At 39.0% G+C, this 24,542-nt stretch overlaps 4 protein-coding genes across 7 annotated transcripts; 2 read left to right on the top strand and 2 right to left on the bottom strand.

Moving 5' to 3' along the window:
- Nucleotides 1-620: 620 nt before the first annotated feature.
- On the top strand, nucleotides 621-6,141 carry LOC149003249 (putative histone H2A variant 3). The gene is made up of 3 exons (XM_089137246.1): nucleotides 621-750; nucleotides 1,347-1,461; nucleotides 5,436-6,141. Exons 2-3 carry the CDS (start codon nucleotides 1,354-1,356, stop codon nucleotides 5,730-5,732), a joined length of 405 nt encoding a protein of 134 aa, XP_088993372.1. The 5' UTR covers nucleotides 621-750; nucleotides 1,347-1,353; the 3' UTR covers nucleotides 5,733-6,141.
- Nucleotides 6,142-8,431: 2,290 nt separating this feature from the next.
- D27 (beta-carotene isomerase D27-like protein) lies at nucleotides 8,432-10,448 on the top strand. Its single transcript, XM_089136281.1, has 7 exons — nucleotides 8,432-8,654; nucleotides 8,794-8,933; nucleotides 9,189-9,281; nucleotides 9,360-9,421; nucleotides 9,553-9,659; nucleotides 10,195-10,290; nucleotides 10,408-10,448. The coding sequence occupies exons 1-7, from the start codon at nucleotides 8,432-8,434 to the stop codon at nucleotides 10,446-10,448; spliced, it is 762 nt and encodes a 253-aa protein (XP_088992407.1).
- An 879-nt stretch (nucleotides 10,449-11,327) lies between these two features.
- Nucleotides 11,328-16,479, bottom strand: LOC149003247 (uncharacterized). Its single transcript, XM_089137337.1, has 4 exons — nucleotides 16,020-16,479; nucleotides 15,676-15,870; nucleotides 12,355-12,536; nucleotides 11,328-12,107 (listed from the first exon to the last, which is right to left on the bottom strand). Exons 1-4 carry the CDS (start codon nucleotides 16,306-16,308, stop codon nucleotides 11,793-11,795), a joined length of 981 nt encoding a protein of 326 aa, XP_088993463.1. The 5' UTR covers nucleotides 16,309-16,479; the 3' UTR covers nucleotides 11,328-11,792.
- Nucleotides 16,480-18,801: 2,322 nt separating this feature from the next.
- Nucleotides 18,802-24,542, bottom strand: LOC149003246 (protein LONGIFOLIA 2-like; the record flags this gene model as incomplete). 4 transcript variants are annotated; one of them, XR_016170401.1, is given in 5 exon segments in its annotated part: nucleotides 18,802-18,830; nucleotides 21,450-22,527; nucleotides 22,626-22,809; nucleotides 22,905-24,401; nucleotides 24,514-24,542. XR_016170401.1 is itself a non-coding variant. In XM_089138576.1 (4 exon segments), coding segments are annotated over 4 exon segments (2,279 nt in total), but the record flags the coding sequence as incomplete, so codon positions are not given.

Here is a 24,542-nt window from a genome sequence, read left to right as displayed (position 1 = left end):
TCCACTCCTTAAGCTTGATCATTATTTATTTACAATAGTTTGAACATTTTATTGTTCTATGATTCTTGACTTATGAATCGCGTACTCACATTTGGATTATTTCCTTGTACAAGGATGTCGAAGACACTTTAGTGAAATCCATAAGCGCGATGAATTCCATCTGCACTAGTACATCCATGTACAAGGACATGATCCAGACTCGAGAAGCACCCAATAGACGAGAACCAATGCCAAGAAAAACTCATGGCCTTTTACTTTAGGGTTCCAAAACCCTAAAATCCATTTGAGGTTACAAATTTTGGGAACTTGGGCTTGACAATGTTGGGCCCTGGGCCCAAAAGAGAAAGGGAGCCCTAAAGAATAGGTGGTTAGGATGGGTAGATATGAATAAACTAAAGGGTTAAAAAGGTAAAGTGGAGAAAATTTGAAATCCAAAATTGTCTTCCCACCAAAGGAGCGGATATAACCGCTTCCCTTCCCCACAAGAAATATTATTTTAAGCATTTTTTTATTTTCATTTAAAAAGAAGGAAATTCTCTCTCTCTCTCTCTCAAATTTTTTTGTTATTAATATAATTAATTAATTGTTTTATTTAAAAATAAGAGTTAGATAAGACTGAAGCGAAGGGGGTAAGTAGTCCTTTCTCCAACACGACGAAACCCAGACCCGAAGGAGGAGAAGAACCCTTTCTCGTGTTATTTTGTTTCATCGTTTTCATCTGACCTTCAGTCGAGCTCGCAACAAGATCAGGTTTTTTCTGTCTCTCTATCTCTAAAATCTGTTCGCTCTTGTTGGGCACTTTGATTTTTCCTGCGATTTCCCCCCAAATTTGATGTAGAGGGAAGCGTGTGTACTGGGGAAGGTTCTTCTTACTTTCTGTACAAAGCTTCTGCTTGGATCCATAAGTCTTTAAAGTTTCTTCGCCTGTGAAAAATTCTTTGGATCTGTTGTCAACTTTGGTCTTTTCTCTTTTCCTTACTTGTCTATTGTGCAGAATTTCGTTCCTTTCTCCCTCTTCTCCTTCTTGCTCCTCAACACTTGCTTTCTCTGTTTTCTTTATTGGGAAGTCAGACTCAGGTGTCTGTTTGACTAGACCACGCAGCTGTGGTTTCTTCCAAATTACTAGCCGTTTATTAATGGAAATTTTTTATTAGATCTTTCTTTCATTTTTTTTTTCATTATTTCCTTCTCTTTCTACACTATTTATTTATTGAAGCTTGTTGGATTTTCTATCCTAGAGTATCTGGAGAGAACCCTTTTTTTTTCTTTTTCTTCTTTTGTGTATATATTTATTTGTTTCTCTCGATTTATTTTTCCAAGTTTCCATTTTTGCTATTATTTTTTAGTTGTCAAATGGCGGGAAAAGGCGGCAAGGGCCTTTTGGCGGGAAAGACCACCGCAGCAAACAAGGACAAAGACAAGAAGAAACCGGTCTCCCGGTCCTCCCGAGCTGGTCTCCAGGTACAAAATAAACACTCCCTTCAGACCCACTTCAGAAAATTAATTTTTTTTGTTCTCTTATGTCAATTTTATAGCTCTTGGTTCTTGTTATGGTAATTCTGACCATTGGATATTTAGAACATGACTTGGTTGGGCCACTTACCAAACCCTATTATTAAATTTAATCATGTACACTTCCATCAATTGTCATGCTACTCATGCAACCTACTGTTAGTTATATTTTGTCACTTGGCTAACTCTAATTAAGCTGAAACCTGACATGTAAGCTGGGGAAATTTGAGCCCACCGCTCTACAAAATTTCAGCCTAATCAGACCTGTTATTAGTAGCAAATAGGTGGGTATCCATGGGTTTCCTTCAATTTGGTCTGTGCATATACCTGCGCCGTGATATACCCTTCAAATCCCGTCTGACCATGCACGATTGATGGCTTATTGGTTGAAAGTTGGTGCCTGATTTTTTTTAGTGTAACAACCTCTAGTGTGCTCTTGTCTTCATATAGTGGGCACCCTTCAAATCCCATTTAACCATGTTCGTTAATGGCTTCTGTTGGTGGCATGCCTTTCATTGCCCCATATGGGCAAGAGCTGGAATGATTCTTATTTTGGGTTGCTTTGGCAAAGTCAATATTTTGTTTTGGACTGGTCGGCTAGCTGAGGGGCCATGCCTTGGAGTTTTGGTTTTAACTGCTAATTTCAAAGAAAATGGGAGAGGTTATCCCTAAAGTTTTCCAAGCTGATTGGTTGTGAATTCTAGAAATGTTTGTGATATAGCTTTTATCATGAGGATTTTAGACTCAATTGTGCAGTTCAATATGTAGAATAATTTTTTTCTTTATGTAGCCAAGTAGTTGGAAAATCATTAGGGAGTAAGAAAGAAGTAAAATTCTGGTATTTCTTTGAGTGAGAACTTGCTCTGGTAAAGTGTATGTAAGGATTCCATGGTAATTAACGCTTCTAAGGTCTTGCTGTGCATCTTTATCTGATTTTAAGGGTATGATGGGTTATACCGATAATCTATGCTTAATGCCATGATTTGCATTGACTGCTCCTTTTTAGACCATATTGTGTAGAAATTTTGTTTTTACAGGATTGGCTTTTGTTTTTGAAGATTGTCTGATCCAAACCTCCTGTGTTCTTGAGTCCCAAGTTCACTGTGCTGGTGCTCTTTTTATCCAGGTCTATATAAGTAATACCTTAGCATCAGGTTTGTTTGCTGATTGTTTAGGTTCTCATGTTCACAGAGGAGTATAAGGGGGAAAAGTTCTGCACATTTTATGGTTATAAGTTGTCAAAGAATGGGACTGTAGTAGTCGACCAAATTTTTATGGTTGTTGGGGCTATTTTAATTTCAGTTTGGAAAGCTCAAGCTGAAGAAATTCCTGGTCCCAGAAAGGGGATCCTCATTCTCTCTTTGCTGTTTTTCGTTTAATTGAATCTTCACTATTGAATGATTGAATTCAAATCCTGAATGCACTCATCTAATATGGGTCTCTCTTGTCATACGCTAATCATCTTCTTGGTTTAACTGTGTTCAATCCAACTAGTTTAGTCAAGATTGTCTTTATGACAGATGCTTATCGCAGACTTTTGAATGTTCAATTATTTATTTATTTTTATGGTTTGCAAAATTTTGTGGCTCGAGTGTTTTGAAGGATGAATCTGCTTCTGCATGTGCTTACAGATAAGATTGTATAATACAAACTTCTGATTGTTTCTATAATTCCTGGCTATGGAACAACAAGCTATTATCTTTAAGTTAATTTGGATCTGTTGAACGTGTCTTGGTTATCCTGTACATTATTGGCATGGTCATTTAGTATTCATTTTTGGGCAAATGTAATGTTTTAGACAGGTGCATAGGCTCAGTTATTGAGGTTTGCTTTTGTGTTACTAATTATGAAGGTGGTTTAAATCAGATCAAATGCTAAACCTGACATCCTTGCATATGCTTCATGTGGATATTCATACAGTTCGCGAAGATAATTCTGTTCTTTTTGTTGTATAGTAAAGATTCAATGGTAGTAGAGACACTGAAAAATCTCATATAACGTACAACATATACTCATTTCTGCAAATAGTAAGTACTGGTCTGCATTCTTCTACTCATAGGGAAAGAGTATTCTCCCTGGGAGCGTGCTGTATACCTGGACAGGTTTATTATAAAACCTATAATACTTTTCATTGTCCTTTTTTCTTTTTGGGGGAGTATGGGTGAAATGATCCTTCTAACCCCATGAAAGGTAGAGACTCTGTCAAGAGAGATGCTTCTGCCTGCACTTTCAATGGCCCTTGCTCAAGCAAAGGGGCCTCTCCCAGACAAAGGGCACCTTCCCATATGCTTTACAAAAGTGTATCACAAGTGTTGTTGCATTGTGGTAGGAGTAGGGGGTCATCCAACTCTCCATTCTTCTTCTAATCACTGGAGTAATAGCATAGACACATTACATCTTTCCTTATTATTCATAATGATGGTAGGTTTAGTAGTTTGACTTATGGAGATGATTTGTACTCAATCAGAATGCATATAACTTTGTTTCACTTGTGGAAAAATAGTCATCATTGTATTTTTGCTTATTGACATCCTTGCTGCCCTGGGGGCTGGATACTATCATCTCAAATGTGAAGCCTGAGTTCTTGCACTGTTGGAAGCATTGGAGCATATTTGATCAATGATTAGTCATGTTTAAAGTCACTTGCATGGGATGACTGAGTTTGTTGGAAAAGGAACTGTGACTGACAACGACAGTTTTTTTTTTGGTGGGTTCTTTGGGGGGTGGGGGTGGGGGTTGGATACTGACAATGGAGCTAGTTATGCTGCTTAGCCAAAAGAGAAATTTTCTTTTTTGTGCTAGGCATTCTTATGGTTAAAGTAGAGGGGTCATTAGCTTGGAAGGTTTTGCTGATAAAAGTATACCAGCTGCCAGGTTTGCAATTTCCATATACATCAAACGATGACCAGGTATTCAGGTTGCAAGGGCAAATTCCAGGATTCCAGTTTTGAGGGTGGCCATTGTGTGCAAAAAATGCCGTAGTTAGGACTGACCCCAAACTCACTGCTAGCAAAACCTCATATATTTGAGTCCAGCACTGGGAGGTTAAATTAACACCAGGTTAGGCTGCCCAAAGCATCAAGTATGTATAATACTTTATTCGCATCTTGTTTTGAAAAGTGCCCTTCAAACCATCACCAGGATAAGATGCCTGGAGCACCAAGCATCTATAACGATTTTATGCACATCTTATTTTGAAAGTAATAAAAATTGAAGTAGTTGCATTTCCCATCTAGTTTATTACTTGGGTCCTCCTGAAATTTGGTTCTAATAATTTCATAAGTTTATGTTGTTTTCCTGCATCTTAGCTACATACGGAATTAGCTGGTCATGCTGGGGTCTTCATTATTGGTATATTGATACCCTTCCCAACCTCTCTGGGTTGACTTGCAATGTGAAACTGTTGTTGTTGGGGTTGCAGAGGCTAGTTTTCATATCATGTAGGGAAAATAATGCCCTACTTGGGTTGCCCATGACTATTTAGGGGAGAGCACGACTGCTGCTAAGAGGGGCCTTTGCCTGGTGTGATGGTAAATGCTTTAGTTTGCCAGGATGGAAATTTGACCATGAGTTCTGAGAGTTCCATTATGAGTAAAATTTGCCGGAGGTTAGACAACATCCAGTTAATGTTTCCCAGGACTTTGTGAAAGTGGGACTTGACAGGGTTATGATGCCTAGATCTGCTTGCCAAGTAGGAAGCTATGCTTTGAATCGATTTTCTTGAATCAATTAAACTGCTGTATTTGTATTTCATCTGTGGATGTTCTTGTACTACCACCTAAGCTTGATTTTTGACTACTTCTCTCCTGCCTCCTCCTGATTCATCTTAAAAAGTGAATGAATTAATTGAGTGATTATTCTAGTCATCCTACTTTTTGCTCATACTCTAATTGAAGTGTCGCCTTCTTGACGAGGGAATATAGTTTCCAGTAGGCAGGATTCATCGACAACTGAAATCAAGGATTGCTGCAAATGGTCGTGTTGGAGCTACTGCTGCAGTCTATTCTGCAGCTATCCTTGAATACTTAACTGCAGAGGTCCTAGAACTTGCCGGAAATGCTAGCAAGGATCTTAAGGTGAAGCGTATCACCCCCAGGCATCTGCAACTTGCCATTAGGGGGGACGAGGAGCTCGACACCCTTATCAAGGGCACAATTGCAGGAGGTGGAGTTATTCCGCACATCCATAAGTCTCTGATCAACAAATCCTCAAAGGATTGAGAATCTGTAGCTCAGATAGGTTTCTTTAACACCCACCCTCCCCCAACCCCTTTTTATTCCCTCCCCCATGTAGGTTTCTTACTATCATTTCTATTTAACTGCTAAACTTGGCATTGGATGTCAGTGTTTAAGTGGCTTTGTGGGGCTCGGATTATTGTTATTTGTGATTAATGTAGAATTGATTTGGTAGGATTTTTTAGCGTTATTAATGTTCTTCTGTTTCTTGTTTGCTGTCTGATTTGAACTGATAGCCTCTTTTAGAGCAGAAAATCTGGAAAGGTGATTGTTCATCTTGGCCTGCTCTTAACATCTGTTTAATTGTGGTGCTTACTAACGCACTACAGAGTTTCTATGAGTTATTAGATGCCGCTAACAGTCTTGAAAGAGGAACCCTTGTTTAATATGAAAGTTCTCTTTGATTTGATGCAGTCATTTTTCCCTTTCCATTTTTTTTGGGGGGGAGGGGAGGATGAAGCTTGTGCCTCCAAGTTGAACAGCTGGATGTCAGTTGGCTTTTTAGGGCTATGCTTGATAGGTTCTATTCTGTTCCCAGTTGAATACAAGCATCTGACCTGGTATTTGCACTCTTTTCCGATTTGTTGAGCCAGGTTAAGGACCTATGAAATTTTGAGGCCCTAGTTCTGCTGGGCTCTGGTCATCTGTGTATACCTCCAGGGTTTTTACTCCTGATAATTCAGTGTTAAGCCCTAGGGGATGGATTGCTTCCTCACTCTGCCATCTCTGTGCATTTGCAGCCCACTCTGTTTGCTTATTCTGTCGACCTGGTCATGATTTGGTTGTCACTGAAGCATGATCTGGTTCCTTTGTATGCCTTTCACCTTCTCTGGCATGGCATCAGATGGTGCCACATTGATGTGCTGTTCTTTGATGTCTGAAGATCGAACTGAAATAAAGATTGTAAAATTAAGAAATCCTTCACTACATCGCATATGCGGATGCCCACCACATTTAGATGTTCTTCATGAGTCTTCCTCACCTTTCTTTGCTGCACATTATAAAGGGTGTTTCACGTGGGATCTACTAAGGTCTTACTTCTTATTCATTTTGTTAGAATTTGGAGGTGGGTTTTTCTCTGGTGGAGAGAGATATAAAGGAAGCACAGACCTTTTTATCCTAATGGGTAAGAATTTAAACTCTTGTAAGTTTAGGTGTTAAAAGTGGGTGCACAATGGTACTTGGCCTTAAAATAGTTTGTGAAGCCCTTGAGCGTGTTGAACCGAATGGAAAGTGGTAAGATTTGAAGTAGATGAGACTTGGAAGGTGAGTTTATATTGGAACCAGAGATAATAAATAAGGAAAATGACAAGTGGAAAGGAAAGCCATGAAGGGAGGAGTTGGCCATGGCAACAGTGACCAGAAGACAACTCAAAAGGATAAATTGAAAAAGCAAAAATTACATAAGTAATTTTTTTTTGCCCAAAGGATGATTAAGAAAATACCTAACGGGGTTGTTGATTTATGCTCTTCTATCTTTTTTTCCCCATTTTTTTTTGGCAAGAATCTTCTCGTTACCTGTGTATCACTTCTTCTTCTTCTTTTTTCTTTCTGTTTTTCTGTGTACCATGGACAATCAGATCACAAATGTCACTCTCTCCATATTCATATTTATTTATCTCGTTTCTAGGTGAATCCTCAAAGTCTGAAAACCAATCAGATGTAAATACTGATACATAATATGGAAAAGGTTTGGCTGCAAGCCATGTTCTTGTTACTCCCAAATGGTCACGCTGACTTGGGTTCATAAATCATAAATACTCCTTCAAGAACATTGCTACAGCCAACTTTCATCCATACCTTACCTCAAATTCAATGGATTAATGGAAACTTAATACCTCTCGACCAAGGGGTTTTGAGTGCCACACAGAGTCTTCACCGAGTTTGTGTTTGCTGTTGTGTGGACAGAGGCATAGTCAGGATTTAACATTGGAGTGGGCCAAGTACTGATATTTCATACAAAACACTATGACTTTTCTACTCATTGTTTTTACCATTAAAATTTTTCTCCAATTGAAGGGTCAAAATACAAACATTTCACACATGATATTTCACACATGGAAAGAAGGCTAAAGGGCTAATTTAAAAAAATTGAGAAGGGAACGGGGAAGTTTCATAGATGGGGGTAGGGCACGACCCCCTAGCCCTAGGGTAGCTCTGCCCTTGCTTGTGGGTATCTCGTGCATGGTTTTTGAATAGCATCGTGTGACCTTTTCTAGATTTAATGGCTGTATATACAAGATGCGAGAGATTATAATTGTTAATCTTAAAAATACCACATGTTGTGATCCGAGAGCTACACAGGAGATACCACACGGCAACAAAGAATATTCATGTTCACCAATGAGGATCTAGAATGCACAGTCAGACATCTGATGGCTAGACTATGCTCCAAATTTCCCGGGTTCAAGAAAAGGGAGTGGAAAACCTCAAGACATTGGCTCAGTTGCATTTTGCAAAGACTAATACTGAGGTCAAGATTTTGAATCTCCTTGAAGTCAGGGTCCAAGCCTGCTGCTACATATAAGTTAGTTGTTCCCTCCATTATATAAAGCTCTACCAGTTAATAAAAAAGGAAAAATTGGAGTTGAACTCTTGCAATATCTGTACTGCTTTTCCTCCAACATTCTTGCTTTCCATTTCTGTTTTCTCCTGCCATCTCTCTCTCTCTCAAACACATAGTCATGGAAGCAATGCTTCTATCAAAGCATATAGGCATATACTCTGTTATGAGAGCTGGCCAAAAGATGACACAGAAGCCAGAATCTTCTCCAGTAATTGTTGGAGTGTTGGCAAGGCCTGCAGGTACCATCTCCAAATCTACCAAGCCAATTAATGTTTGCAAGGATTCCTGGTTTGATCATGTTGCCATTAACTATCTCTCTGAGACTCTCCAATCTACAACAGGTACTTCCATTACTTCATTTCATTTCGTTCCATCATTCATTTCTTTCTTATTATTTATTTCTCTTCATCTCAATTCTGATTTCTCAAGTAAATCATGAACATGGGTACAGAAGAAATAATACTGGAAGTTGTTATACAGGGATCAGAAATAACAAGAGTGGCTATGATAGCTTAGTAGAGGCAGCTACAGCAGCAGCCCAAAGCTTCAACCCCAAAGAGCAACAGGAGTTGGTGCTTAGAGTGTTGGAGAGAGCTTTACCATGGCCAATCCTCTCCCTAGCAAGTTCCTTCACTTCTTTCTCTAGTATCTCTTGTTTTTTATTATCTTACCCAACAAGAGCAAACAATCCTGTAAAGATGAAGTTGTCTGAAAATATTATGTGATCTAAGAGAAGGATGGTTATTTTGATGGCTTGTTTTTACTATTAGATATGAATTAAATTAATGCTTTTCTTCTAGTTAACCTATTCAATTTATTAAAATTTTCAAAAAATTTAAGTTTAATCTTTGCTTTATTTTGTTGATGAAAAACAGATCAGGAAATTGACACCACAGTCCAAAATAGGGAGGGAGTGTTTTGCCATCTTCACCACCTTCTTTTTCACTTGGCTCATTGGAGACTGTCAGGTATGGATCATATAATCTCTATTTATCCTGATAACATCATTAGAACTTAAATGGGTTTTGGTGGATTTCTTGAATAAGGTAAAGACATTGGAGAAAGATGGAAAAACAGAGAGGAATGTGGTCCATGTCAAGAAATGCAGGTAAAAATTATTTTCAAATCAGGTCTCACCCAGTAGAATAAAACCATCTGTTCATCACCATTTTGGGCCACAATCAAAACCCATGAATCAAGTTGGGTTCCCATCATCTAAGCATTGCTTCATTCTTGTAGGTTTCTAGAAGAGACAAAGTGTGCAGGGATGTGCATCAACCTCTGCAAAATGCCATCTCAAAGTTTTATCAAGGACTACTTAGGGATGCCAATCAATATGGTGCCCAGTAAGTAATCTACTATAAACTCATTTTTTATGACAAAATGTTTCATCATATCCTAAACATAATCAACTTGCAGATATAAACGATAGGGAAAAAAGAGCAGAGTTCTATGTAAACAGTAGATGCACTAGCATGTCGTATAAGTGTCTCACTTAAATGGAGGGAGCCACAAGGAGAGCACTTAGGGCACATCTGGACCCCAAAGCTCAAATTGAAGACTTCTTCTTCAAATATCGATACATAGCTGCATATTTCACATCATATGATGGCAATCTTAAATTACAATGAAGCAATCCTACCATTAATGATCCCAAATTGTAAGCTAGTATGTATGGCGTTTATGAAATCTGTGTTTAGGCAAGTGGACTGGGTTAGAACCCTAGAAATTCAGTATGAATTGACTCTGCAACTGTGGATATCATATATAATTGAAAAAGAGAAAATTTTTAGAAGTCGTCTGTGGCTTATAATTGGATGAGATAATATTCAGACCTTATTGAACAATTTGTCTTGATCAAATTATGAATATGGCATTCAGATTTTGAAGATATGAGCTGTGAGATGATATTCGGAGAGGATCCTCCAGCACCAGCCGATGATCCAGCTTTGAAGCAACCATGCTACAAGATGCTCTGTAACACAATCAGATTCTTGTCATTTAGATGCTTTTGGATCTGGTTAATGTTATTGAATAGTAAGGATATTAAATGGGTTCTGATAACAGTTTTTTGGTCTTCAACTCTCTATGCAGGCAAGGCAAAGCAAAAGCATAGCATGGATTTTTCCAGCTAATTAAAGGATGTTGTAGATGAGCAATAATTTCAAAGGTGATTCCGGTCTGCTGGTGAATCGTATCTGTAACCTTGAAAGTTCATATTTCAATCATTGGATTTTAAGGTTGTTTGCTTTTCACAAATCAATCAAGTTAAAAACTGTAACATATAGCAGGAAAAAGAAAACTTGAGAAATTTCTGGTGGGTTGTAGTATCTTCAAATATGGGTCAGCATGATCCTCAAATTTCATGTCAAATTGGTTGCATGTACAGGGAACATATTGATTATGGTGTCAAGTCATTGAATTTGTGGTTTACACTTAGGAGAAATGATTATTGTTTCCATTCTTAGAGCAGTCAAAGAATCCCTTACAGACAGTGTTCAACCCCTTTGGCTTCCCTGCCTTGTTGGTCCACTTGAAACTGACAGTAAGCTTCACTGTCTGCAAAGGTGAGAGAACAGTGTGTTTCCCACTGTGTTTCCCACTTTCAATGGCTTGCCTGAGGGAACAGGGTAAGATTCATGGTGCTGTCTTTTCTGTCCTCTTGGAGGGTGGGTGGAGTGGCCGACCCTAATTCCACCAACTAGACATTTGTTTGAATAGGATTTCCTTGATGAATTGAAGTCTGTGGATGTTGAAATGAAAGGCCTGATGGAATCTAGGAGACAATGGAACACAAGTACACAACAACTTGCATTTGACATGTGAAGATGGGAGAGCTTCTGTAACCTGCAAGGATTTCAAATTCGATATACCAGATATAGATCCTCTAATACATTCTGTACTCAGATAAGATTGAGCAGGGAACATCAAGTATTGGAGGCTGTGAAACTCCTCAATAAGCCTTCAATTCTCCCCCACCCCCAAAGGATTGAGCTGTAGCGATATTGGCCGTCTGCTGATTTTTCCCCCTTCTCCATCTCCTTTGCTTGTATTCCATGGGCTATAAATTGTATCTCACATACCCTCCCTGGCGCGAAAGGCCTTGTCTCTTGTGTTTGAGATTGCATGGCCATATATTCCATTCTATGGCTCTGTGATCTTTGCTTTACGGATGCCACTGGCTGTACACTCTTTTCTTTAGATTGGTGAAATTTTTAAAGGCCCCCCACCCAAACAAAGAAAAGAAAAAGGGCCTTTTCAGAGAAGGGTTCCCAAACTATCATATGTAAACAAGAAGACATTTTTCTAAGAATATGACTAATATGAACACAAAACTGTATCTGAATCTGCATAAATGTGTCCAACTCTGCAAATCTCACTATGGCAGCAGGGACATATGAACATAATCTAAAGAGAGTTCGTTTGTGTATGGAAACAAAAACTATTGGAATCAGACAGAAGAAAACTATGTACGCGCTTCAACCGTCAAGTTCATGGAAAACAGGGCTAGCTTCAAGCTGTTCCACAAATTTCTCAAGAATATCCTTCACGATTCCCCCAAACTCATCATTATCTATTTTCTTACTGTTTTTTCCTTCAACATCAGCAAACACCTGATCATAAAGAAGACCAACTGCTTCATTGGCTTCTGATGGTGGCAAGCCCAAATTCACTCCATTTTTCTCAAGATAACTCCTGATTATTTCTGTGCTCGTCCTTTCTTCTCCGCAAGCACATAGATTCTGGAACATCTTTGCTATTTCATCCTCCAATTTCTTCTCATCAGCAATGAACTGTACAATTTTTGAAAGCTTGTCAGTAAGCATTCATGATAGGTTTTTTGGCCAGATGAATATGGTCTAGGGTAGAATAGGAAATGATTAAACGTAGAATCAATTATCTACCAAAAATAAGCATATTACTCCTGTGTACTGTAATCCAAAAGTAGTTCATCAACCCAGTTTCTCCAGAAGGAATTAGTCATTTCCATACTTAGAAAACATGAGAAAGGAAGAAATGATACAGAAAGTAAAACAAAACCTTCTTTAGCCTAGAGCCATTGATGATCTTGATGTTCTGGGTGACAACAACATGCTTTTCAGCTAGGACATCTGCTAATTCCTGTAAAATATTCTGGAGCAGTTGCGCAAACTGTGCCTGACCCAAGGCTTCTTTCCCCTCAGCTTTGTGTTTTTTCAGGATGTCTTCCAGTTGAGGGAACACTGTTGATGACAAAATGCCAGCGTTAAATACTTTTTCCAACAAATTGGAATTAATTAATTTTAGTTTTGTGCTATACATAAATGCAATTCACATGTACACTGAAGGTAAAGCCAACTGCTAGATTTGGGCTTTTCTCAAAATTTTGAAGTGAGAAAGTATGTCGTAAAGTAAAGAATCTGAATTCCTTCTGGGTGGATGGGAGGAGATTGATTATCAATATTTGGATCTATTGTCTTCAGAAGGAAATGCAAATGCAACCCAAATCTGCATGAGCAGCCACCACCACTCAAGCTCCATCCTTTATCTCAGTTGGCCCAAACCAGCAGGTATTGAGCAAACCACCGAAAAAAAGGTGTACTGAGTGCATAAGGCTCCCACCACTGCAGGTCTGGGAGCATCATGATGTGCACAAACTTACAGCCACTTCATGGAGAGGTTGTTTCATGACTCTATCCACAACACAGTAGGTTGCAACAGACTACAGGAACAGCAGTAAATCTTATTGAATCTATAAAGGTATGCGTGTTTGAGAGTGAGTCAATTCCGTCATGCTTTCCATTCTGAAACTCAAAACTAGGAAGTCAACAAGTGCAAGGAGGTGAAGGCGCCAGCTTGCTCAACTTGTAATGTCTCTGGCTTGTTATAACTGAGAACTGGATCAAGTCCAGGATTTCTACTTCTGATTCCATTTATTACTTAAAGCTAGCATATGCTTATCCAGTGGCTAGCCTTAACTTTTCTTCTCCTTATTCAACTTCAGTTCAAACAGAAATGATGTTACAATTCAAAATTAAGAAAAACTATTCTATGGCATCTTTCAAATGACAATGTATGTACTCTGATAAACATTAGAGTTTCTTTCCTACAATATAGAGAAGTAACGTTGTCCTACAAATTTTTTCCCCCCTAAAAAAATCATCTGAAATCAAAATCACATTTTTTCTAGAGTCAGAATCTATGTGCAATTCTTTTGTACGACAACCAAAATGAATGACATCATCTATCACTGTGTTTCTAGAATGAAAAATTTATGAGCATTCTTTATAGAAAACAACTGAATCATGAAATAGGAGGACCTGCAGGCAAAAGGCCCTACTACTGAGGAGCTCAAGGGAAGAGATAGTGTTATGTTCCAATAAGATGCTTTTGGGCCCTAAGAACATAAATAGTGTTCCTAGGCCACCAACACTGCCCTACATCACAAGCCTAGAGCTCAGAACCCAATCACTGTCGTTTGTCTAAGAAATTGAATAAGCAATAACCTGGCCACAAAAATTCAGCTGACGAAAGTGAACAGAAAATTCAACGTTTGGGAGTAATTGGAAGGAAAAAATTTTACAGGGAAGAAAGTTAAAATTCAACTGAGGAAAGTAAAAATGACATACGCAATGGAGAGGGATAGGAAAAGACAAAAAACAGAAATCTCTTAAAACAGATTTGACTTTTGGGAACAATTCATCTTTTTCTTTTCTTTTACAATGAACCCTCAAGTGGTTTAGCATATAACCATTGACACATGAAGCATACGGTAGGGGGAAAGCTATGAGTTCTCCATAGCCTATCTAATTCTCCTAATTAACTGAGAGCTTGTTGAGCAAAACATAGATTGGTGACCTTAGCAACTTCTTCTTCTTCCCTTTTTTCTTTTGGGTTGGCGTGGTGGTGGTGGGGGGGGGGGGGGGGGAACTTGTAGCTTTAGTACACCATTCTATGAGGCATTCATAGATTGGTGCCCCTTGCTCCAAGGATATTCAAACTCTTGACCTCATGCTATGAGGCATTAGTCTTTGCCAACTGAGCCAACCCCTTGGGTTTGACCTTAGCCAATTTGCATACTTCGGTTTTAGGTGATCAAATCTTCAGCTCTGCATTAGGCATGGCTACAATAGTACACCAATCTACTGAGTTCTTTTATTTTTTTGGGGGTGAGGATGTGTGGAGAACTCTACCTAGTTCCATCAAGGTCAATCTAAGACCTTTGTAAATAAACATGAACCAGTTGGTATTGATGGAATGTTTGGAGACCATGACTAAAATATTTTGGTGATTTTCTAGGGTCCCAATTTTGGTGATTCTCTAGGGTCCTGTAGGACTTGTTGACTTGACAGTAGTGAAACTGACCTGAGTGATCCCAGATCCCAAATATAGGTGAAGGTTGTTTTGGGGGCAGTTTCTAGTTGGATCCTTTGTTTCAGCTTGGCATGGTGATGCTAAGTTCAATACTTTGATTATCTAAAGATTTCACATTACTTTCCAAGACCTAGTAATGGCAACAATGACAATTTAGCAACGGAAGATGATACATATTTATGGGCTTAAGTTTGTTATGCAACTTTATCCTTTTTGTTAGTAATATACTGCTGGCTGGATTTCTCGTGCAAAATTTTAGTTTTCAAAACATAATAAAGATTCAAACAACTAACAATTTAACAGCTATCTTTTTCCGACCTAATTTTTTGTTATTCTATTCAAAGATGACAATGAACTCAGTTGCATTCTCCCTGATCAGATCCTGCATTTAGGAGGCTGCCACTAGGTAAGAGAATTAGATAAGTAGAACTACAAAGAAGATAAACACCATTGCTGATGCTTTGGTGTTTTCCATTTAAAAATAGAATTCTTCAGTCGTTTCCTCCATCTTTATATGGTTACAAAATTTATAGGAAGAGAATGAGTTCTAGTGACATAGTTAAAATGTTCAACAGATTGCATTAAAAAGTAATGGTATACTAGTTAGACAATCACTGCAAAGTGTTCTTATATAGGTAAAGAATTGCACTGGTATTCTCTGGCTTAGAGTTAACATCATCAGAAACAAAGGCATAGAAAATTCAGTCTCTTCCAACTCATCCATACAGGAAGATTGTGCATCTTTCAGAGCATCAACCACCAGGGTGGGCAACGCATGATGTGCAATTGTCTGCTCAACTTCATATTCTGTTTGTGACTGCCAGTGCAGACCTCAAATGCTTATCCTTCCATTCTGTTGTTTACTGATAAAAATCGATAAATGGTTTCCAACAGAATAATACCGAAACTATCAACTACCCAATAATTTATATTACCAAACAACTAATAAACTAAAAGTAATTCAATCAGATATTTTGAAGATAGATAGCAAAGGGATCTGAAGCAAACCTGAGAAGGGAGGAACACCCATTTCTACTCCCATACGATCAAGAGCACTCCGCACCTGATCAGTTCTAACCTTGCCCGTGTCCTCAGTGTCTAAATCAGTAAAAAGATTCTCCGCCAGCATGGCAAAATCATCCTCGTCGTCTAAGAACAGCTTAAGAGGGCTTCCATCCAAAACCGAAACGACAAGGGGTTCATCTAAATCAGACACACACACACCCAAAATTAAAATAAAGAAAGCGTCCAAATCATTTGAGAGCATTTTGAATTCATATGAAGAAATCGAGTCTTGAATGAACAGAAGTACCAAAAAAAAAAAAAAAAAACCATTAAGGTTGTGAAAGTACCTGAGAGTTCAGAAGCAAGAGCGGTCACATAGTCTTTAAGTTTTGAAGAAGCTTGTTCTCTGTCGAGTTCTGTACCGGAGAAACTATCGGTATCAACGTTTATCCGTTTAAGTGCTGCAGCTTTTAAGTTATAAGGTAATGCGAGGCCAAAGAGTAAGGAAGAAACTTGTGATTCTGCGATCTGAAGAACCTGAGTTCCGGTGAAGTGGTGATCACCGGTTTCTGGGAGACGAAGATCGACGGCTTTCAGAGATGACCCATCAAGCACAGCCAGACCTCCGTCGGCCATTTTCGGAGAATTCAAAGGCAAACGGAGCCACGGAGCTGGTGGCGAAATTGAATTTGCAGAAGTGAAGGACGGACGAGTGAAGATTCACGCTACTGCCAAGAACGAAGACATAGAGCCCTCCGAGGATTCCTGAATTACGGATTTGCCATTCATTTTTTTCATTAGGAAATCAGTTATACCGATTGGGGGCTAAGACTGGGAGAAGAAAAAAGTGTGGAGCTACAGAAGTTCGAACTGAAGGGTTTTTTTGGTTTTATTGTCCCTCAAAAAAGGCTACACCACTATGCTCGAAGCATATGCATATCTATTTTGTAAATTATTTTTTCAATTTTTTTGGTACAATTTTAATAGTTTTACATAAATGTGCACGTTTGGCCCCGACGGTTTTAACTCGCCCTAAGCTCGAATAGAACTTGGGCTCAAGATTTTGATCATATTTTGGCCTTGACTAGGGTAAAGGGCAGGTTTGGGATTAATATTTGGCCCGCCAAGTCTGGCCTGACTCATTCCTAATTTTTTGCTCTAACCTTGGCTCTAATTTTTGTCTTGATCTCAATGAATTAGGAATAAAGACAAGAATATGACCAATCAGGGCTAGGGACATGGCCAAGTATAGGGTCAATCAATGCTAAGTCTAAGGATATGACTAATCAAGACTAGAGACAAGGCCAATTAGGGCATGAATGGACTTGGCTTGGCCCTGTAAGATTTATGGTCAGGGACAATAATCATTGACCCTGAATTAGGGTCAAAGCGAGAATGAGCTTACATTAGAATATATAGGGATGTGCCTTGGGATTGCAAAAGTCCGGCCTTGTTGCGGCCCTATTTACAGCAAAAAAATATTTAATTATTCTCCGGAAAGTGATAATAAGGAGTAGATGAGATTTTATTAAACTCTTAAGGCACTTCTTTTCTTGGTAGGCTTTTACTCTTCTTCACTTTTCACTTTTCACTTTTCACTTTTCACTTTTCACCAATAATAAAGGTTTTTTTTTTCATGTAAAGGATATTTGGGGGGAGTTTTCAAAAAGTCATACATAATTAAGTTCGCTTTTATGATGAAAGTTACTTTTACGGGATGGGGTTGCGTTTGATTGGAATCACAACATTTTTAGGCTTTGGGGAACCCTAAGTAAGCCTTTAATTCTTTTTTTTTTTGTTTTTGGGTAGAGAAAAAAGCCTTTAATTGTTATACACAATGCACTAGAGGGTTTTGATTGATTTGATAAGATTGCAAAGATTGATAGTGATTGAAAAAAGGTATTTAAGGTTTACATTTTTGAGGTTTTCACAGTTACTGTACATTACAGGAGTTCTATTCCAACCATAATTAGTTGGAAAATTTTCAAAATCACAGAACAACAAAGAGTTTTGAATTCCAAACTAATCTGATCTGAGGTCTCTGACTTAGTCATAGATCTGTTGGGTTATGTTTGATCTGTTTTACCATTAACAGAAAATAGGGTTACAATTGCTTATCTTCACACTTCTTATAGATCATTTATAGTGAAAATCCTTATTATTATAAATGAATATTGAAATAACTATTTGAGTGAATAACTAATAAAGAATTTGAAACCTTCAACCAGAACTTCCTTTCTTTGTTATCGTGTAAGTATTTCCCTCATGGCTCTTGGATTGCGAGACATGGTATTTTTCAAATTCAATACTGCAATTATAAAGGCCAAAAAGATTGTAACAAAATGTATATTCATCATCATCTTTTACTGTTGTTGTACTAATGCTTTGAAGCATCGACAATCATATATTATAAATCATACTTGTCCTCCTTGCAGATTAATTTTACCTTTCTTGGCCTACTCAAAGGGCTTATTTGCTCTGTTCCATGCAGAACCTAGCTAGCAGTCGATCTTTGGACCATTACTGCTAGAAGACAATGATCATCAAGATCAACAACTAATTATGCAAACAACAAGTACATAATACATATACAGCCTTATCTTAAAATTGAACAGTAGTTATCACACACCAACCTGTTCATGAAAACTGGAAATTGGGTCAGGCAAGAAGTTAGTAGTTTGGCAGACATGTTTGACAATTTGAAGCATCAAGAATCATATACTGTAAATCATCATTGTCCTCCTTGCAGATCAATTGTACATTTTTTGGCCTACTCAAAGGGCTTATTAGCTCTGTTCCTTGCAGCAACCTAGCTAGCAGTCGATCTTTGGACCACTGCTGCTAGAAGACAATGACCACCAAGATCAATTACTTCTTATGCAAACAAAAAATACAAAATACATACACAACATCTTCTTAAAAATGAACAATAATCATCACACACCAATGACCAACCTGTGCATGAAAACTGGAATTGGGTCAGGCAGGAATAAGTAGTGTGGCAGACATGTTTGACAATTTGAAGCATTGAGAATCATATATTGTAAATCATCCTTGTCCTCCTTGTAGATCAATTTCACAATTTTTGGCCTACTCAAAGGGCTTATTAGCTCTGTTCCTTGCAGCAACCTAGCAGTCGATCTTCATTTGGACCACTGCTGCTAGAAGACAATGATCACCAAGATCAACGACTACTTATGCAGACAACAAATACAGAATACATATACAGCATTTTCTTAAAATTGAACAGCAATCATCACACACCAAATTGTGCATGAAAACTGGAAATTGGGTCAGGTAGGAAGAAGTAGTTTGCAGACATGTTTGACGATTTGAAGTATCAAGAAACATGCACCATAAATCATATGTGTCCTCCCTGCAGATCAATTTCTCCTTTTTTGGCCTACTCAGAGGGTTTATTAGCTATATTTCTTGCAACAACCTTGCTAGCAGTCAATCTTTGGACCACTACTGCTAGAAGACAATGATCACCAGTGCATTCATATTTTCTTATCCTCTAAAACTCGCCTGCTTTCTTGCCTTCCCGTGAGCTACCATTTCTTATATTATTCCACCTCTCAGTCAAGTCATTATCTGGGCTAGTATCCTATCATAAATCTCTACTTACTTAACCCAGGTAGCTTCTTTAAATTCCATATGGCAATAGAACAAACGCAAGAATTGGAAAGATGTGTTAAATATGCTTTATAGCAGTGGATTGTCAGATAATACATATGGGCATCCACTACTACTGCTGCTACTTCAATTAGAGGATATGGGTTTGTGTCCCCAAAGGGAGACATGGACCCCAACACTGGCCTTCACAGTCATAGTCACAACACAACTTCTTCTTGATAGCTACCTCTTCTTTTTCACTTGTGATGGGAGCAAGTCATTGATGGAGAAGACTAACAAGGTAAGCAAGTAATCCTTTTCGGCAGTAGTTAGGTGTTTGATACACATCAACAACAAAGGTAGTGTCATGTATTGGACTGATGGAGACACAATGAAAGAGCCCACCCCTCTAAAGTCCATATCAAATTCTTGTTTTTTCTAGGTTTAGTGTCTCTCTTATGAGTCTTATCTTTTCATGAAATTTGGAACTTGGGTTTGAGCCACTCTGAAAACTTGCCCAAGTCTTAAATTACTGCGGCACATCAACAACAAAGGCAGTGTCATGTATTGGACTGATGGAGACATGATTAGAGAGCTCACCCCCTCTGTAGTCCATATAAAATTCCTGCTTTTTTCAGTCTGGTCTCTCTTTATATTTTCATGAAACTTGGATTGGATTTGAGCACACACTCTTTGACCAAATCTTAACGACTGTATGGCAATATTTCTGTTTATTGCTTCTTATACTTTTTTGCACTTATAGAACATGAACAACTCAATACGTGTATGTATAATTTGGTCTACGTTTTTTTTCTTTTTTCCCCCCATTTTTTAAATGCTTGGACAGTTTTGAGTCCACTTTGAGACCTCACAGAAAAAATACTTCTCTTGATAAGGCAAAGGGATAATCTTGTCTTTTTGACATCAAAATGTAACCTATTAACCTTGTATCTTAAAACCCCAAAAGCACAAAATTTCTTCCTTATTTCAATTTTTTTTTCTAATCTATAACAGAAAATTTTTTCCCCCCCTATGTAACCAAACATAATTTTAGCACAAAAAAACAATGAAGATGCATAGAAACAGAAGAAGAAAAAAAAAGGCTATTTCTTACCTAAAACATGAAATAGGACAGAAACGTTTTACCACCCCTTTTTACTACTACTCTCTACGGGTGTGTTTGAGCTCATTCCCTCATATTGGTTGAAAAGAAAATTTTACTACAAACATATACCAAAACTTGTTTTGTTTACCAACATGGTCATATACATATATATACGATCCTAGAGGACACAAGGTGGGCCAATTCCTACACTACGGCCTCTGAATAAGGCTTTCAGAATGAGCCCACTAGTGTAAACGAAAGAAAACACCACAACAGTCCAAATTAACATGCTCATGAGACCCTACCACACCCACATGATAACCATTGAAAACACTGTTTCTGTAGCCACAGTTGTAGGGAATAAAGAGCAGTCATGTCCAAGGCAACCCCCTTTGAATACTTACCCTCCCTTCCTAAGGACCCTAACCCCAATTCAATCCTTTGGATTGGATTCTCTGCTTGAATATCTGAGATAGAAAACTTGATCAAGGGCCAAAACCAAGTAGGTGGACAATTAGACACTGAATAAGTACATAATATATCACCAATGGTGTAATGCTTCAAGCCTTCAACCCTTGTAAAGTATCGAAATTCCTAGGGTTCTGTTATTTTTTAGTAGAGAAAGCCCACTATAGAGTTCGGGAATGACTGAGAGTTGCTTGTGCAGAGTAGTACCACTCCACTTACAAGAGGGTCAGAGCTGTGGATCCTGCATCCTATGTGAGCCATTTCTTGAAATGACATGTCTTGGCTTCTTCTCTCTGCTGTACTACTACTGAAGCGTAGCTGAGATTTTTTTATCAAGGCCAAACGCCAAAAGTTTCAGCATTTAACAAACCCTGCTAGCCATTTCATTAGTCATTACTACTTTTTCTTCAATTTAGTTGAACGGCCAAGGATGATGATCTCTTCCTCCTGTCCAAAACTTACTGGGTTCCGTTTGTTTTGGTTTCATTATCTTTACTGGGAAAAGACTTATAATTTCCAAACAAGATTTCTTATTCCTAGAAATGCAAGACACTGTACATGAAAGCTTACGGTGAGCACGAATACGAACCTCTCATGGGCTGGTTATTTTAGTCGCCACTGGACAATCCCACCTATCCTCATCACCTCAGTTTCACCTTTTAAGGCACAGAGAAAGGTTTAGTTTATATTAAAGATAAGATAAAGAGGAGAGAGAGAGAAAGAGAGTTGCAGGGAATGAATTTGGCTGTGATCACTGTAAGAAAACAAGTCTTTTCACAAGAGTAGTAATCAGTAGTGTCTGCTGACCTTATGTATAACGTTGTCGAAGATATGAATCTTGTCATGTGAAATATTTGAAAAGCTAACGTTAGATTTCTATTTCTTTCCTTGTTCCTGACGAAGCACTTCGTTTTCCGAGACAAATGATTGCGTTTTACAACGTTATGACGAAACAACTTTATCTACCGGCGCCGGACAATGAACGGTGCTGATTGAGATTGATTAATACCAGAAGATTAACTTAATATAATAATTATTTAAAAAAACAAAAAAACAAAGAAAGCGCGCGAAAATAAAGCACCATTTTTTTTTTTTGCCATCTTTTCAAAAGACCAACTTCCTTCGAGGAGGCGCAATGGCTCTGTTTTTACCGGGAAAGGTAGCGAGATCTCGGATCGTTTCGGCAATTAGATCTTTGAATATGCACCGTTCGATGTCCAGTACAGCTTCGGATGTTTCCACGTGGCAATCTTCCCAGCCGTTGATGGCATCCACGGCCATGTCCTTTTGGAGCATTCCACAGATGACTTCAAACAAGTCTTCCGCCGGCTCCGCCGCTCTTACTCTCTTGAATTCCGACCAAATGTGTTTCAACGATGGCTTCTCCACCGCTTTCCGTGGCGGCAACTGCTTCTTTCTGTCGAAGATTTCACTAATCGTGTCAAATACTAGCTTCCGGTGGAGTGTGGATTCTCTGGAAGAACTCCTCGTTTTGTGACGTTGCCTCTCCAGTAAAAAGAAAACGTCGCTGTCTTCTGGGAGGCATTTGAAAGCTTCAAAGATCTCTGAAACGTAGAGATAATCATCGTCTTCATCTGTTCCTTTTTCTTCCTGTTTCAATCGGACAGGTGAGACTTCTGGGCTCCAGTTATCGTCTTCAAGCTCTACTGTCAAGATGTAATTAAACTTCAATTAGTCTCAGATTAAATCGTGGTGTCTATGAAAATTCGATTAGTCTCATTGTTATTGGCTGATGTTTGCTTACCTTTTAAGTTTATTGATCGTTTCATGATTGGCGAAGGGGAATCGTCCTTGTAAAAAGACGAGTCCAACACTGAAACAGGACTCGGCTGCAACTCAGAAGATGTAATCTCAGATATGCTGTGGAGCAGTTCATCGCATCTCTCCAACAAGGTTCTTCCTTCCTTATATTCCTCCATTTTTGATCTCTGCAACTGCATTCGGTTTAAAATTAAGATAATAAATGAATAGATGAACAAAAGAAACAAGCTTAAATGTGCTTCTGCAGTTTTACGTATCAAACCTCCATGTCGAGTTGAGAAGATGTACTGACGCTGCACTCAGAAACTGAGGATGATTCATACTCTGCTGACCTCCTCGAAATTCCCTCTTTAGGTGAAACCTCAAGCGCCGTTTTCTTGCTTCTTGGTGATCTGCTTGTTGTGAGCTCGGATCCGACCTTCTTAGTAATAAACTTCGGAGAATGCACGGGAGAGCTTCTTCTCTGCTCCACAGAATCATCTCCTTTCCTCTGCGTCTGAATGCTTAATGGTCTTCGCCTGGCAAGAGAACTTGGACTTTTCACTCCGCTGTCGCTCGAGTCAGAGGACCTTGATTTTCTTGTTTTCTGCATATTTCTATCGATTTCAGGCCGTTCGTTCCTTCCTGTTACCGGCGACAAGGTCTCACCAGTTAAATTTAGATTCCGGCGGACTCCTGTTTTGGATCTGAAACTCGAAGGAGGAGACTCTGTTCCTGTTCTTCCGACACGGTTGCTTGAAACCGGCGAGCGAGAAGGCTTCATCACGACTATTGGAGATTCTTCTCCGTATAATCTCCGACCGTTAACGACACTCTGGTGGCCGATCCTGTCCATCGTTCTTTTAGAGTGCAGAAGGCCTTTGAGTTGCAGAGCTTCAAGGATCTGCTTCAATGTCTCCAAATCTTTCTCTGGTTCATCGATTCCCCTCAATTTCAACCGCTTCTCAATTTCTCCGTAAAGTGAACTGTTCTGCTTTGGCTCCGGAAAGAAATCCTGCGAATCAAAGAAACTCTTACGTTGTTGCAGCAACCTCGATGGTGACAGCGGCAATCCTGCATTCTGTGATTTTTGTGGCTCGCCTTTCGGCCTCTTGATGCTGAATTCATTGGAATTCGCTGTTTGGATCTTTGGTCTGTTACCTTCTGAAGCTGCATTGTCTCTTTTGGTGTTATTTGAAACGTTGTTTCCAGAATTTGACTGGAAAGACTGCTTTTGCTGGAAATTAGTCCCGTCAACGAATCGATACTGAAGAAGATCTCTGGAAACCCTAGATTCCGATGCAGACCTCCGTAACTCCGCCTTGTTTGCAGCTTCGCCAACTGAGTCAGGAAGAGCTTCGAGCCCCATGAGCCGCGCAATGACGCTAGGGGAGCGACGCTGCTTCTCGTTATCTTCCGATTCAATACCTTCCGAAGACTTGTCACATCGAATTGCGGCGTTCGTCCGGATCTCTCTGGGACGGAGACTTCCTTTCCCATCAAAGCTTGCTCTGCTATCCAGAGATAGTCTCGGTGCGTCTTTAAACTTCCAAGAAGACCTCGTACCCTCCTTGTAATCGAAAGCCTGTAAAGGAAGTGGCGTCTTAGCCGGACTTTCCGCCGAAATTGACAGTTCCGGCACTGGAGAACAAATCACGGTTGGTGGTTTCGTACATTCCGGAGACGCTCGCGACCGCGGTAATTCTTGTTGCTGCTGCACTTCTTTCGAGGTTGGCGTTGATCCGGCTGATTTCTCTGGCGGAGAAATGGAATCAACTGCCTGAATCATCCAACAAATACTGTTAAAAAATCACATTTCTGGCATTCCAGAGATGGAGATAGACTAACAGTGAAAAGAAATAAAGAAAAAAAAAAAAGGAATGAAATCCGACCGGAGATGAAGTGAGGCGTTTGGTAGAAT

This window comes from Hakea prostrata, chromosome 10, assembly GCF_041222555.1.
Source record: "Hakea prostrata isolate BN-2017 chromosome 10, UWA_Hpros_2, whole genome shotgun sequence".
Classification (NCBI taxonomy): Eukaryota; Viridiplantae; Streptophyta; class Magnoliopsida; order Proteales; family Proteaceae; genus Hakea; species Hakea prostrata.
This window is presented reverse-complemented; position numbering and strand designations above follow the sequence as displayed.

Excerpts from the sequence above, each read along its gene's own strand:
- LOC149003249 (XM_089137246.1), top strand. The coding sequence starts at position 1,354 with ATGGCGGGAAAAGGCGGCAAGGGCCTTTTGGCGGGAAAGACCACCGCA. Across the intron at positions 1,462-5,435 it reads CCTCCCGAGCTGGTCTCCAG|TTTCCAGTAGGCAGGATTCA; the intron begins GTACAAAATAAA and ends GAGGGAATATAG.
- D27 (XM_089136281.1), top strand. The coding sequence starts at position 8,432 with ATGGAAGCAATGCTTCTATCAAAGCATATAGGCATATACTCTGTTATG. Across the intron at positions 8,655-8,793 it reads GACTCTCCAATCTACAACAG|GGATCAGAAATAACAAGAGT; the intron begins GTACTTCCATTA and ends GTTGTTATACAG. Across the intron at positions 8,934-9,188 it reads CATGGCCAATCCTCTCCCTA|ATCAGGAAATTGACACCACA; the intron begins GCAAGTTCCTTC and ends GATGAAAAACAG.
- LOC149003247 (XM_089137337.1), bottom strand. The coding sequence starts at position 16,308 with ATGGCCGACGGAGGTCTGGCTGTGCTTGATGGGTCATCTCTGAAAGCC. Across the intron at positions 12,537-15,675 it reads GGGTGTTCCTCCCTTCTCAG|TGTTCCCTCAACTGGAAGAC; the intron begins GTTTGCTTCAGA and ends TGTCATCAACAG. Across the intron at positions 12,108-12,354 it reads ATGGCTCTAGGCTAAAGAAG|TTCATTGCTGATGAGAAGAA; the intron begins GTTTTGTTTTAC and ends AAAATTGTACAG.